This window comes from Staurois parvus, unplaced genomic scaffold, assembly GCF_062004578.1.
Source record: "Staurois parvus isolate SC_StPar_1 unplaced genomic scaffold, SC_StPar_1.0 ptg000155l, whole genome shotgun sequence".
In the NCBI taxonomy this organism is placed as follows: domain Eukaryota; kingdom Metazoa; phylum Chordata; class Amphibia; order Anura; family Ranidae; genus Staurois; species Staurois parvus.
In genome coordinates this window covers 27,898,438-27,913,639 of record NW_028317951.1, presented here as the reverse complement: position 1 = coordinate 27,913,639, position 15,202 = coordinate 27,898,438, and the positions used below count along the sequence as shown (strand labels likewise).

At 41.3% G+C, this 15,202-nt stretch overlaps 1 protein-coding gene across 6 annotated transcripts in view; it reads right to left on the bottom strand.

The window, feature by feature from the left end:
- Positions 1–15,202, bottom strand: part of ATP11B (ATPase phospholipid transporting 11B (putative)) — a 218,702-nt gene that overhangs the window by 40,582 nt on the left and 162,918 nt on the right. For all 6 annotated transcript variants that reach the window (XM_089675574.1, XM_089675572.1, XM_089675573.1 and 3 more), the window contains exons 26-27: positions 10,687–10,752; positions 2,068–2,171 (exon numbers count right to left, since the gene is read on the bottom strand). In XM_089675574.1, coding sequence (XP_089531700.1) covers positions 2,068–2,171; positions 10,687–10,752 — 170 coding nt within the window. The remainder of the gene's footprint in view (positions 1–2,067; positions 2,172–10,686; positions 10,753–15,202) is intronic.

Genomic DNA, 15,202 nt, shown 5'->3' with positions numbered 1-15,202 from the left:
AAAGACCCGTGGGTGTGCCTATTTTATAGATCGGAGATGTCAGTGAAACAATATAAAAATAGTATATTATGCCCTCTAATTAGCACGGCAAAAGGTCTAATCCCCAAATTTTGGCAGGCACAGGACCCTCCAACAATGAGGAACTGGATAGATAGGATTGAGTATATAAATAAGATGGAGGAGCTATACCATATAGAGGACGATAAAATGGAATAATTTAGAAAGGATTGAGTAGGTGGTATGATTTTAAGACATCTGGAAAATACCTCAAAGTGATGGGTGCCCCGGCAGTAGAGTTGGAGAATTAAACTGAATAAATTGACAGTCGTAAAGTAAAGAGAGAAAACAGGGTTTTAGACTTAGACTGGTAAACAGGGTAGGAAAGAAATGGAAAGAATTACTTGGGACAGGGAGGGGTAAAGAAGTTATTTGGATTGTATGTGTTTTGATAAATGATACATTGTTGATTTCTGTATTGAAATAAAATTTAATAAAAGAAATTAATATAAAAAAATAAATACTTGCAGCTGTAATTGGAGCAAAACGTGGTTTTACAAAGTATTGACTCAGGGAGGGGGTGAATATAAATGCACGCCACACTTTTCAGATATTTTTAAAAATTTGAAAACCAGTTCTTTTCCTTCCACTTCACAATTACGTGCCACTTTGTTTTGGTCTATCACATAAAATTCCAATAAAATACATTTACGTTTTTGCTTGTAACATCACAAAATGTGGAAAATTTCAAGGGATATGAATACTTTTTCAAGGCACTGTAAGGGGATGGAATTTTTTTTTCCCACTAGTGTCACTAGCAGGTCAAAAAAGACCCAGGAAAATAAGTCAAATACATTTTGATTTTTGAAAATCGGGGTGCTGTTCTAAATGGCCCTAAATAATGAATAGTATTTAGAGCAAAGAAAAACATACGAGAGCTAATCTTATGGATGCAAAACATTCCTGTGAATACTGGGCACTGAACCAACTGTTCAGTGATCAAATTGCCCACTTAGTACATCACTTCTAAAAAATACAATCAGTATATTAAACCAGCATTTTTCAACCAGGGTGCCTTCAGTTTTTTTCAGGAGTGCCTTGGCAAAATGCCTAAAAACTTCTCAAAAATTGTTTACAAGCCAGTTGATGGATCAAGCCTGCTTTTTAGTTACACAAACCCACAGGTTTTCCTTGTGCACTATTACAACCTTCTAACCGCTGGCAACCTAACAACCAATGATGCCATTGGTTGATAAAGAGGTTGGGCGTCTTTGTTTGTCCCTCTCCGTCAGCACGGGGGTCACATTAGCTGAGTAAGGGAGAGAATGTGAGGGAGAAAGGAAGCACTGGAATATTAATCAGTATCAGTGTGCAGTATCAGTGTGCAGAGGTGTGTTTGTTTTGCAAGAATAAATCACCTCTAATGTTTGGTGTCCTACGTATGTGGATGTTGCTGCATTATGTAAAACTATTAGTTTAGTTTTTTACATTTTAGAATGGGGTGCCTTGGGATTGTGGAGAATTTTAAAGAGTGTCTTGATTGAAAAAAAGGTAGAGAAACACTGTATTAAAAAAAATCTAATCCTTACATGGCCCAAAATTCTGCTGCTAGGCTTGTATTCACAGAACCTTAAAATCCAAAAAAGATCATTTTTCAGGCATGCAAAAGCATTTACTAATAAAAGGACCAGGAAAAACTCAAAGAATAGAGCCAGGAGACGTAACGCTGTTCGTTTTGTAAATATTTCTTCTATAGCCATGTCTTACTCTTTCTTAATTTATGGTATTTTTAATCAAATGCCCCTACCCAACAAGATAATGAAAATAAAGACACATGATATGTAGGAGTTTGTACATTAGAAAAAATATGATCAGATGTGTTTAAGGTTACGACCCCAGGTATTAGCTTGCTAGGGTAGTGGGAAACACCCATAAAAACACATCAAATAAAATGTAATAGAAAGGTTGTCTCTAATAAATTGGGTTTCCAAAAAATTCAATCCAAGACCTTATTTGGGGTTATAGTAAAAAGGCTTCACACCCAAAATTACAGAACAGGTTTGCTCTTACCAGATGATTCCACCATAAAATAAGGAAAATATAAAATAAAATGCAATGGAACCCCAGGTGACAAAATGATTCATCCATGTCCAGAACTGGGTTTCTAGAGCCATCTGGAAAAGAAACAAAAGTGGTTACTTCTTACAAGCTACTGCATAGAGCTACAAACTATAACGAATACAACTGAAAGTACATTTCAATCTTCAAAAAGAGAAATGAGAAATGACTGGAGTTATACAAGTAATCACAGCCTTACATCTAACAGGATTTGAAGGATTAGTTAGCGGAAAGTGATATTTTACTGATAGTGATAGTTGCCTGGTGGGTTGAGTCAGCTCCTACCATCTCACGTGTCTTGTATACTCCAGCAAGATTCTCTGTCACAAGTCCTGCCTTCGTTCTATGAGCCTGGGAATATTGAGTGTTCCTACACCTCTTGCTGCATTCTTTATAGTAGAATAAGAACGCCTCCTCACCACATGCTCTAATGCCTTAAACCCCGTAATAGCATGCCGCAACCGGGTGCATTCACCCCATTTGAATGGGTCGCATCCAGCAGGCAGTATTGCCCACATGAACGTGACAGCCGGGATCATTTATGCCACGTAATGATGCAAAGCATTATGGCCATAGCATATGTATACACCCCTCTGTTGACGTGGCAGCTAAAGGGGGAACACTTAAGGGGAAGTAAATCTGCAACTCAACAGTGTTGTTTTACTGCCACCCCACAACCGCTAGCATAAAGAGGGCCATAAGGAGTTTCAAATGTGGATTTGCCTTCAAAGTCAATCTAAATTAATGTTTGTATGTGAGCAACAAGTGACTATTTTTTATTTTCTTTTATTTAGCTTGCGAGATTAACTCTCGTTGCTTACCAATATTTTATTTTATACCAAGAATCATTGTGGCTGGTACAGTTCTGACAACCACTAAGTTATAACAGCTTGTGTTATAGAAATACAACTCTATGCATTATTAATATAACTTTTTAAATCTAGCATTTTATTTTTGTACTCACTTTCTGGCATACAAAAAAAATATATATATATTTTTAGGCCAGCGCAAGATAATAGAGGTGTGGGACATATAACCCTCAAAGAACATGAATGTTTTTTTTGGTATTTAGAGAAAAAAAATACATTTGGACATACTGTACCTGTAAATTCCATATAATGCAGTGCAGTACAGGACACAGAAATTGATTCTTGGACCATGGGTTATATGCTGCTACCTTCAGATGATTTGACACTGGAAAAAGTTTTGCTGGGAACCAACCCCTAGTGTACCTGTATAACACTGCCCACTCCGTGAGGCTCCAGTTTTTTTTAGCAAATACGGAGACCAAAAGAGGAAGAAAGGAGGAAACTGTGTCTTTTAAAATATGCCACGATTTGGAATTTACAGGTATGTCCAAATTTTTGTTTCGACAGTGGAAGCACCTTGAGGCAATTCAGGGATCAGCAGGAGCTCAAATAGCCAGCTGTCAAAAAAATGGTTTTGGAAGCACGAAAAGTACAGGTACTGACCCTGCTACACTTGAGAAGGGCCAGTGGTAAATGCTGTAGAGGGTGCCGAAAGAAAGGCAAAATAACCACCCATCCAGGTAGAAGAGGGAGGAATCCCATAGAGGGACCAGGGATATACATGGCAGGCATCTTCAGATGACAGTCCTGAACCCACCCAGAAGGTGAATTGTAAGTTGCGGATATAACTTTAAGGCAGGACATAGGGAGGAAGAATGGCATTTCCACACAAGACAATGGGAAGAGTCCTAGGGAAACAAGTACAAGGCTCCAGAATAATTTGTTCCTATGTAGTGTACGAAAAGGATAAACACTGAGTGAGCAAAATCAGAACTACAGCTGTTAGGGTTAATGGAAAAAAGAAGGTTTCATTCTTACAGAGGTTCTGATTAGATGTAACAATCTTGAGCACAAGGGGGGGGGGGGGTTCTGCATGGGCAAAAGGCACCAGAGGGAAATAGAAAGTCACGAAGGTGACGAAGAGGAGCAACGCCTTGCAAAAGCAGTGTGAAGAGGGCCTGGCGTTTAGTGATTCCTAATAAAAGATGAAAGTAGTTGGATGAGGAATGGGACCATTTTCTAGGACAGGGTTTCCAATCACACTAGCTGAGAACTACTTCACATAATAGAATACAGAGCAAGGAGGGAGCAATTTGTCCCCAAAAAAGAGGGACATTCAACCTAGAGTTTGTGATGTGCCTAACTGGAAGATATCAGGGATGTAGAGATGATGGGAGATGTCTGGGCAAGAGTCTGTCGAACAGTCACATAACTGAAGATGTCTGATGAGATGGACAGGCAAGTGCCGAGGCACCTACAGACCAAATGTGAAGTGAAACAAGTACATAGGAACAGTACTAGGAAGGTAAGCTGGTTTAATATACTGATTGTATTTTTTAGAAGGGGCAAGAGCAGGACTGCTCAGCTTGTAAAAAAAGGCAACTTGGTGATCCTTGACTCTGATATGGAGTAAGAGGGCATTTTAAAACTTGGGGCAGAGTCTAAGGGTTGTATGTCAGGGAGACCTGGGTAGAAAAGGGAGTCCATGTAATAAAGAACATTCCTCATACTGAAGCCCCCCCAACACTCCGCACCTTTGACCTTACTACCATCGAGGAAGTCTCCAAGATCCTCTCTGATGCCCGCCTCACCACCTGCCCCCTCGACCCTATCCCCTCACAACTCCTACGACCTCCCTCCCCCTCCATCCTACGCTCCCTCACCCACATCTTTAATCTCTCCCTCTCCTCCGGCACTTTCCCCTCCCCTCTGAAACATGCACACATCACCCCCATGCTTAAAAAGCCCTCCCTGGACCCCAATGACCCGAACAACCTCAGACCCATCTCCCTGCTCCCATTTACATCTAAACTCCTCGAGCGCCTAGTCTACACCCGCCTAAGCTCTCACCTCAACGACAACAACCTCCTCGATCCCCTACAGTCCGGCTTCCGTCCCCTACACTCCACAGAAACTGCCCTACTTAAACTCTCCAACGACCTGCTAACCGCCAAAGCTAATGGCCACTATTCAGTGCTCCTACTCCTTGACCTCTCTGCGGCCTTCGACACAGTCAATCACCCCCTCCTCCTCAAAAAACTACACTCCCTCGGCCTCAGAGATTCTGCTCTCTCCTGGCTCTCATCCTACCTGTCACAACGCTCTTTCAGCGTTACCTATAATGCTACCACCTCCCCCTCACTCCCCCTCTCTGTTGGGGTCCCTCAAGGCTCTGTCCTCGGGCCCCTTCTCTTCTCCATCTACACCTCCTTCCTTGGCCAACTCATACACTCTCACGGCTTCAACTACCATCTCTATGCCGACGACACACAAATATATCTCTCAACCCCCCACCTCACCCCCTCGGTCTCCGCCCGAATCACACACCTACTGAGCGACATATCAGACTGGATGTCGCTCCACTTCCTTAAACTGAACCTCTCCAAAACCGAGTTTCTTGTCTTCCCCCCAGCCCGGACACCACCCCCCATTGACTTCCCCGTCACATCCAACAACGCCACCATCAAACCCGCCCCGCAGGCCAGAGTACTTGGTGTCATTCTGGACTCCAACCTATCCTGCCAGCCCCAAGTCCAATCTTTAACAAACTCAGACTCCACCTCCGCAACATCGCCAAAATACGCACGTTCCTAACCCCAGAAACCACTAAACAGCTCATCCACTCCCTCATCATATCACGACACGACTACTGCAACTCCCGCCTCATTGGCCTGCCTCGTCGCTGGCTATCCCTGCTTCAGTCGATCCTGAATACGGCTGCCAAACTCATTCACCTTTCCAACCGCTCCATCTCCGCCACCCCCCTCTGCCAATCCCTCCACTGGCTTCTGATTGCGCAACGGATCAAATTCAAAATCCTAACACTGATGTACAAAGCTGTCCACCATACTGCCCCGTACTACATCACTGACCTAATATCCAAGTACCGCCCAGCACGCACACTCCGCTCCTCACAAGACCTCCTTCTCTCTAGTTCCCTGGTCTCCTCCTCCCATGCCCGCCTCCAGGACTTCTCCAGGGTGTCACCCATCCTCTGGAACTCCCTGCCCCAACCCATCAGATTATCACCTACTCTCCTCTCCTTTAGGCGCACCCTGAAAACCCATCTCTTCAGGGAAGCCTACCCCACCCCCTGCTAACCTCCTCCACTCTTCCTACCACTCCATCCCCCACAGCTATCTCCTCCTGTACCACTATCCCCTCCCTCCTAGATTGTAAGCTCGAAAGAGCAGGGCCCTCGATCCCCTCATGTTTTGCATTGTATTGGTATTGTTCTGTCACATGTTCTGCCCCCCTTTGTAATATACAGCGCTGAGCAAACCATTGGCGCTTTATAAATACTGTATAATAATAATAAAGTTAACTATTGTGTGTAGTGAGGAGTAGAGTTTTAGTGACCTTGAATGCAGAAACTGGTCTCTGTCCAGAATGAGTCAGCCAGCAGAACTGGGAAATTCTTATGGAGATGCAACCAAAGGGTGCCAGTGGCAGCATGTTCCTAAACATGGGGTCAATGATCAACAAAATGCCAAACTGTATGAAATGTAAGTATAATGAGATGAGTAACAGATCTGGTTATCCCGAGCAGTACAGGGTCAGGGGAGGAGTATGAGAAAGGTGGAGTGTTAACAGCTGGGGGAGTGAGCACACATCAGTGTTTGGGTCTATGGTTTTTAAGAATAAAAGGTCTCCAAGGCCCCTAGGGATATGAATGCTCAGGGTTTGAAAAAGGATCTAATGATATGGCACTACAAAGTTTGGTGAGTTCAGCAATGTGAAAACTACATTGAAGTGTGGAGCATAGACAGATAGGAAGCAAGAACCATCAGGATTAGAGGACATAGTGGTAGGTAGAAGACCAAGCATGCTTTTGCAGTAGGCTTACTGACAAGTATACAGGAGACAAGCCAGGAGGTTACTGCAGTAATTAGAATAGATGAGATATTAGGAGCATGATGGGATATGCATTGTTAAGTGGATAAAGGTTCATGTACAGGGTTTTGAAAACGCTTTGTAATACTCCCTAGGAGGGAAGAAGAGATGACCACCCCTGGTGATTGTAAATTGCAAGGAGGTATAAGAAAACAGTATGCCTTGTAAAGCAGCAAATAAGAGCATGTAACAGAGGATAAAACAGAGAGGACAGCAATATAGATTTTGCATCCTCTCTCTTCGAGTCAAAAAATGGGGTGAACCTTTAACACACAAAAAAAAAAGTTTTTAAGCAGGTCTGATGGGCTCAGTGGAGAGGTGTCTGCCACGAGGTGCACGACATGCAGTGGACGATGAACCAGATACTCCTGAACCAGAGACAACATCAGAAGCGTTTTACCTGAGCTAAGGAGAAAAAGTGTTGCTCAGTGGTCCAAAGTCCACTTTTCAGATGAAAGTAAGTTTTGCATTTTCATTTGGAAATCAAGGTCCGAGAGTCTGGAGGAAGAGTGGGGAGGCACAGAATCCAAGTTGTATGTGATCCAGTGTGAAGTTTCCATAGTCTGTGATAATTTGGGGAGCCATGTCATCTGCTGGTGTTGGTTTACTGTGTTTTATCAAGTCCAAAGTCCGCGCAGCCCTCTACCAGGAAATTATAGCGCACTTCACGCTTCCCTCTGCTGACCAGCTTTATGGAGATGGCGATTTCATTTTCCAGCAGGACTTGGAACCTGCCCACACTGCCAAAAGTATCAATACCTGGTTTAATGATCATGGTGTCACTGTGCTTGATTGGCTAGCACTCTTGCCTAACCTTAGCCCCATTGAGAATCTGAGGGGAAGATGAGAGACACAAGACACAGCAATGCAGAAGAGCTGAAGGCCACTATCAAAGCAACCTGGGCTTCAATAACACCTTCACAGTGTCACAGGTTGATCGCCTCCATGCCACGCATCATTGATGCAGTAATTCATGCAAAAGGAGCCCCGACCAAGTATTAAGTACATACTATACTGTACATGGACATACTTTTCAGTAAGCCAACATTTCTGTATTAAAAATCCTTTTTTTTTTTTAATTGGTCTTATGTAATATTTTAAATTTCTGATATACTGAATTTTGGGTTTTCACTAGCTATAAGCCATAATCATCAAATTTAAAAGAACAAAAATGCTTGAAATATATCACTTTGTGTGTAATGAATCTATAGAAGTTTCACTTTTTGAATTGATTTACTGAAATAAATTAACTTTTTGATGATATTCTACATTTTTTGAGATGCACCTGTACATATCAGTCAAATTAGTTACATTTAAGCAGTCCTCACTTCCCACAAGTGAGACTTTTTTAATTTAAAATAAATTCATTTTTTTTTTCTGTTTAACCAATCTCTTTCATTATATGTAGTCTACAATTATCCATCTGTAATTTTACGAGCTATACATGTCAATTTCCATACTTTTTTTTTTAATAGAAAGGCTTGTGTGCTGGTTATGTGCTCTAGTCCTTTACAATTGGCTTAGGATATTTGCATATGCTCCTTCTAGTCTTCTCCCCTCCTTTTATAATCACATTGCACAGATTTCATTAAGGTTTGAGAAAGAGGCGGTCCCAGTTGCTCCAAAACACATAGCCCCCACTATCTCTCCTCTGCATCTCTGTTCTGGCTCAAGTCCCTGGTTAAGTGGTGTGCTCCACGCTGGCACCCGGAGGTGACTCCTGTGCTGGCTGCCTGCTGCATTGGTTGACTGTTTTTAGCAGTGCTTCCATGGCAAACTCTGCATAAGATGCTCCAGCCACTTCCCACCGTTGCTCTGCTCCACCTGGCTCAGCTCTGAAGATGACACTAGAGGATGGTATATGCTTTTACCAACTTACCGATGTGAGTGCAATTTTAACTCTTTACTGTTTTTAAATAAAATTTACACTTAGATGGTGGAGCTCCTTGTTCTTTTTTCAGACCACAAAGTGATAATCTTATACACCACAGAGGTCCTGCAGCCATTTGCATAGTGACTTTTATTGGGCATTTGGTGTGACTCATGATTTCATTATAACTTTACCACCCCAACTTTCTTGACACCATATATATAACTACTGATGAAAGCTGGGGACAGCAGGCTGAAACTCCATATGCAGATAATGCATATTCTATCAATATGGCTGAAATTACCTCTTGTAACTCTAAGGCAGTGTTTCTCAACCTTTATCTGTCAAGGTACCCTTTAAAATTATGGACAGTCAAGAGGCACCCTTTAAAATTATGGACAGTCTTGAGGTACCCCATTTTAAAATGGAGTGCCTCAAGACTGTTTATAATTTTAAAAGGGTACACCATTCTAAAATGTGAAAAACGATTCTAATAGTTTTCTATAATGCAGCAAACTCCACACATGTTGGACACCCAACATTAGAGGTGATTTATTCTTCCAAAGCAAATACACTTTTGCACACTGGTACTGACTAGTATTCCATTGTTTCTCTTCTCCCTCAGTTTTTCTCCATCACTCAGCTAATGTGACCTCAGCACCGATGGAGAGGGGCAGGTGAGGGTCAAACTAGGATGCTGTTTAGGCAGCTGACATCCTCCTTATCAACTGATGATGTCATTGGTTGTCAGGACGCCAGCAGCTAGAAGGTAGTAATGGTGCACAATGAAAACCTGTGGCTTTGTGCAACTAAAAGGCGGCTTGTATCCAAGTTTTGGGCAATTTTTTAGACATTTTGTCAAGGCACCCCTGAAGAAACCTCAAAGGCACCCTGGTTGAGAATGGCTGCTCTAAGGGGATGGCAGGAGAATGTGATCACCCCAAAACAGCTTCTTCAGATAGATAATATTGGGACTCTGAAAATCAGAGATAAGTCACAATGACCCAGCCTCAGGAAGGTCAGAGATAGAGCTATGGAAGACTAATATGATGTAGACCCTAGGGTCATTGGATTCAGATTACAGACCACAGTGCCCTCACAGGAAACAGAATAGACACCCCTGGAATCAATGGAGAATGGGCTGCGGTCACTTACAGCAGTGATGCTGTCCCTTCTATGTCTGTGAACAGGCCATGTGGTAGTGATGCAAGTAGGTCCAGAATGAGAGGCAAGACCTGAAGTTCTCACAAACCTAGGCAATTGGTGGCTGATAGGGGTCGGATGGCTGGAAGTCACCAGGTGAGTAGTAGAAACAGACCGGAGATTGTAGTTCTACATGGTGCTTTGCAAGAGCATAAGCAGACTGATATTTCCTTTACATTGAATAGCAGTAAAGAGACCACACAGTTTCCGGAGCTTGGTGTAGTAAAAACACAAATTTTATTCATAACTCTTTTGCTTGTTTCTACTATGTTTATTTAGACCTGTAGGGACAGTGGGGGCAATCCAGCTCTTTACGGTGTATTAGCATATGCTGAGGGTAAGGGGTCTCTTTCCTAGAAACCCTAACAGAGAAGAGTGTATGGTTGCCTATGTCAAAAGAATTATGTAACATGTACTAGAACAATGAAAGCCTAGTTGGTTGCAGTAGCCAGCCACTCTACTTCCCTTCTGCTAGCACTCGTAAGTTCAGAGGTGTAGCAAACACACCAAAAACATGTAGATAGGCAGTTTCGTGACCATACAAGAAATGAGGCCAACAGTGTGAGAAATTCTTACCTTCATGGTAACTGTTAAAACCATCACTGTAAACACCAAGGTCCCAAATGTCCAGTTCCCAAACATCTAAAGGAAAGGCATAAAACCAAATTTAAATTTTTACAACTTATAAAGACATATACAGCTGTAACACATAAGAACTTGATTGTTAAATATACAAAGTGCCAGGACCTACAGAAGATACATGGAAGAAAGCAATTACCAGTTACTGAAGTACAGCAGTGAGGTAGACATTTCAGAAAATGTTAGTTCTCATCTCATCATTAGTTTAAATGCCTTCTGAGTCACTGACCTGGATCAAACATGTGGCAAGTCTTAGTGCAATCAGAATTCCTGCTGCATACTTGTTGCAGGTCAGTTACTCGAAGTGTTACTTGATGTACCATGTTGATTGTGTATTTTTTTTACCCTGTACTGGGGTTGTTTTTTTTTTTCCCCCAGAGTCCTGCTCTGCGTACCAAAACAAAAATAGTGCATGAGGTTTTATTTTCTCTGCTCACTATTTTTAGTCCGCAGAACTCACTAATATGAAGGACTCTCAAACACCATGGAATGAAATAATCCGGTTATAAGACTCAAAATCAACAAGGTTTGGCTTGGTAAGGGGCCTTCTTCACCTTGGCCTTTCACGTGTACAGCCTAAATTGAATGTAGAAATACTGATGTCTGTGTACAGGCTAGTGTGTCACACTAACAAGGCCAATTCAGCAGGTTTCCCTGATATGGCCTCCTGCACATGGCCTAGAAACCTGGTGCTCAACCTGCCGCCCTTTTGCACTTTTGGTGTGGACCTTGGGGTCCCTGCAGACACTAATTTGTGTTTACCTATTGCCCTATTATAGCACCCTGTTATAGTAATGATTTCTACCAGTTTTATGTAACATGTAGTCTGACTGTCTCGAACAACTCCTATAGCATATTCACAGTTTCCTGCAGCATGACCGTAGTTTCTGAGCATCTCTTGAATTATGTCCACAGCTTCTGACCATCTCTAGAGGCTTTATAGTCCACAGCATTTTCCCAACAGTTGGAGAACCGCAGATGGTGTATAAAGTTATCCATACATGTGAATAGCTGCAGATGTGTGCATGACTTATTTCCACAAACGGGAAAGTGGCGCATTTGAAAAGATGCTTCAAATGTGCATGCATGGGTAAAAACTGAAGCAGAAGCCATCAACCTTTACACAGGTACAGCCTTTCACTTATATTGGGAGTGTATGGCACACGGTGGCTCCCCATGCGCAGGGAAGCACACCTGATTTTACACTAGAAAACTTTGAAGCCTCTAGATGTCCGTATGCATTGGGGCCAATGAGTTAGGAAACACACCACACCAATGGATGATGCTCCTACCGCCAACATGAGTGTGAAACATTAGCGTCAGTTCATCTGTCTGCAGAGCTCTAAATATCCTTATCCAACTACAAACCTGCGAGCTACATGAAATGGCTCCATTATGGATGGCAAGCTACAAGACTATTGTTAAATCAGGAATTCTCTTTGCTGCTGGATAAACTGACAAGGTAATGAAGAAGTAAAAGTAATGCTAAAGTGTTCCAAAATGTTCTCCCAGGAGCAACAACACTCCAATATTATATTAATTAAGCACTTTTAAATCCAAATGTGGCACGTGCCGTATAAATGTAATTTGGCATTATACCTTTTATTATGCACCTTTTATATGTCAATATTAGGACTTTACTGATCTGGAATTTGATGGCTAAAAATGTAAAGATTTTCATGCTGGTGATGCTTTGTTCAATGGTTAGCAATGAACTAACTGCTGTACAATCATGCATATGCTCACCATATCTACACTATTTCAAACGTATCAGTTGAGCACTCCATAGACTTAAAATACAGTAAAATTATTCAGCTGTCACAGCATAGCACTCACAACTAGTACCAATGATGTACTCCAACCACAGCATAGAGACTGGGCCTACAGTGTAAATGTCTGAAGGAAAAACTTTTGATGGTCAAGGAAAATATATTCTTCCTTTTATTGTTCTGTTTCAGTATGAAAGATTCCCACTGACATGGGCAACAAGAACAGTCCTTTCTTTGAAATATATTATATATGAAGGTCTCAGAGGGAAAGCCATGAAGAAGTACCCTTGTCTCTTAAGGAACAAACTGCAACACAGTAAGCACTAGTTCTTTAGCACAATATCCCTTTCAGCAGCAAGAGTGCCAACTGTTAATGTGACAGTCAACAATATGGAAAACTGCTTCTTATCTTTCAGTGATACTCTTACCAGTTGCCTGTTAGGCTTCATTATCTGATGGCATGCACAGCATGAAAAGGAGGAAAAAGGAAGAGATGTAGAGCCAAGAGATAAAAGCAAGAGCACAGCAGAGATGAACTGAGAAGAGGGGAAGTTTTACTAGCTTCAAATTAAAAATACAAAACAAACTGCGTAAGATTAAAATATTAGCCAAAGCAGAAATATATGCAGGACAGGATGTAGAACTAGGTTTAGGGCACATACATTTTAAAGTGACAAATAACAGAAACAATTAAGGATGGACAGGTGGCTCTAATTCGCAAACGACAGATTTTTGTTAATAGAACTAGTAATACTTCCCCAGAAAGGCTCCAGAATCAAACACAAAACAATGAAGTTTAGAGATGTAGAAAAATACACTGATATCAGCTAAGGTACAGCTAGCAGGCACATGCTAGTTAAACAGAAAAGCTGCACACCCTAGAATTGTGCTGGATAGATCTTTTTATTGTTGTTATAATGCCTTGAGAAGGTATTTACTCCACTTCGTATTTACACATTTTTTTGCACTACAGCTTGGAATTAAAATGGATTTTTGGTGTGTTGTACCATGGGTTGTATACTACATGCCTATGACTTTGAAGGTGCAAAATTTTTTGTTGTTGTGACACAAACAAGACAAAAAAAAAATCTGGATTATTCACCTCCTTTATGTTGAAACCCCTAAATAGGATGTAGTCAAACCAATTAGCTTCAGGAGGACCCATAATTAGATGTTTACATAAGGTCCACCTGTGAGCAGAGTGTCACATGATCTGTTATAAGATGTTAGTATGAATAGAATACCTGTTCAGAATGCTCTCCAAGTCTGTAATACCACTAAGCAAGCAATATGAAGACCAGAGAGCTCTCAAAACAGAGACAAAGTTGTGGAGAAGTATAGATCAGGGTGGGGTTATAAAAAAAAAACCCAAACTTTGAACATCCTACAGAGCACTATTAAAGGAGTAGGTTCACCTATTTAGGGGGGAACATGTAATATGTTCCAGCATCTGCAGCTTCTCCCCTCATTCCCCTCCTGCAATGTTCTGCAGGCGCCTTAGAAAAAAAATTAAAAATGCGAATTTTTTTACCTATATTATTTTTTTTTTAACAAAAAGTGAACTTAACCTTTATATTCTTAAAGTAAGTAAATAAATAAAATAAGAATACACGTTTGAAGTTTACCAGACAGCTTGTAGAAGTCTCCAAAAACAAGTATGGTGATCATAGGAAATGCTGTGTATGGCACAAACTCTTCCCATCATCCTGAGAACACCATCTCCACAGTGACACATGATGGTGGCACCATCATGCTATAAAGGTGCTTTTCATGGCAGGGACTGGAAAACTGGTCAGGATTGAAAGAAAGATGCATGGCACTAAATGTTGGGCAATTCTTAAAGAAAACCTGTTTCAGACAGCCAGAAATCTAAGACTAGGGCAGAGACTTATTTTCCAGCAGGACAATTACCCTAAACATGCTGCTAAAACTACGCTGAAGTGGTTTACAGGGAAACAAGTACACTAAGGGGTTAAGTTACTAAAACTGGAGAGTGAAAATCAAGTGCAGCTGTGCATGGTAGCCAAATAGCTTCTAAAATCAGCTTGTTCAATAAAGCTTTGACAAAAAAGAAAAAAAAAAAAACTGAAAGCTGATTTGTTTCTATGCACAGCAGACCAGAATTTGCACTCTCCAGTTTTAGTAAATCAACCCCTAAATGTCTTCGAATGGCCTAGTCAAAGACCATAACTCAATCCTGCTGAGAATTTGTGGTATGAGGTTTGCTGTACACCAACACAGCCAATCTAACTTGAAGGAACCAGATCAGTTTTTCTCTGAAGAATGAGTAAAAATCCCAAGGGATATGCGTGCTAAGCTAATAGAGACATAGCCCAGTAGACCCGCAGCTGTAATTGCAGCAAATAGTGGATCTACATTCTATTGACTTTTGGGATAGTAGGAAGGTAAACACTCGTGCATCTGCAGGATTTTTCTTCTGTCCTAATTGTGTGACAATAAAAAAAATGCACAATTAAAAGTCTAAAGCATGTTGTGCATGTCACATTATACAAAGCACCAAAAATTAATTTTAATATAAAGTTGTAATGCAACCAAACAGGAAAAATGGGGTGGGGCTATGTTAAGACTCCAGTATATAGCGCCACACATTATTAAAACAGGTCTAGAAAGTGTGAAAGGGAACCTGTAATTGGAGAAATATGTAGCATCCATTGCTGATTTAT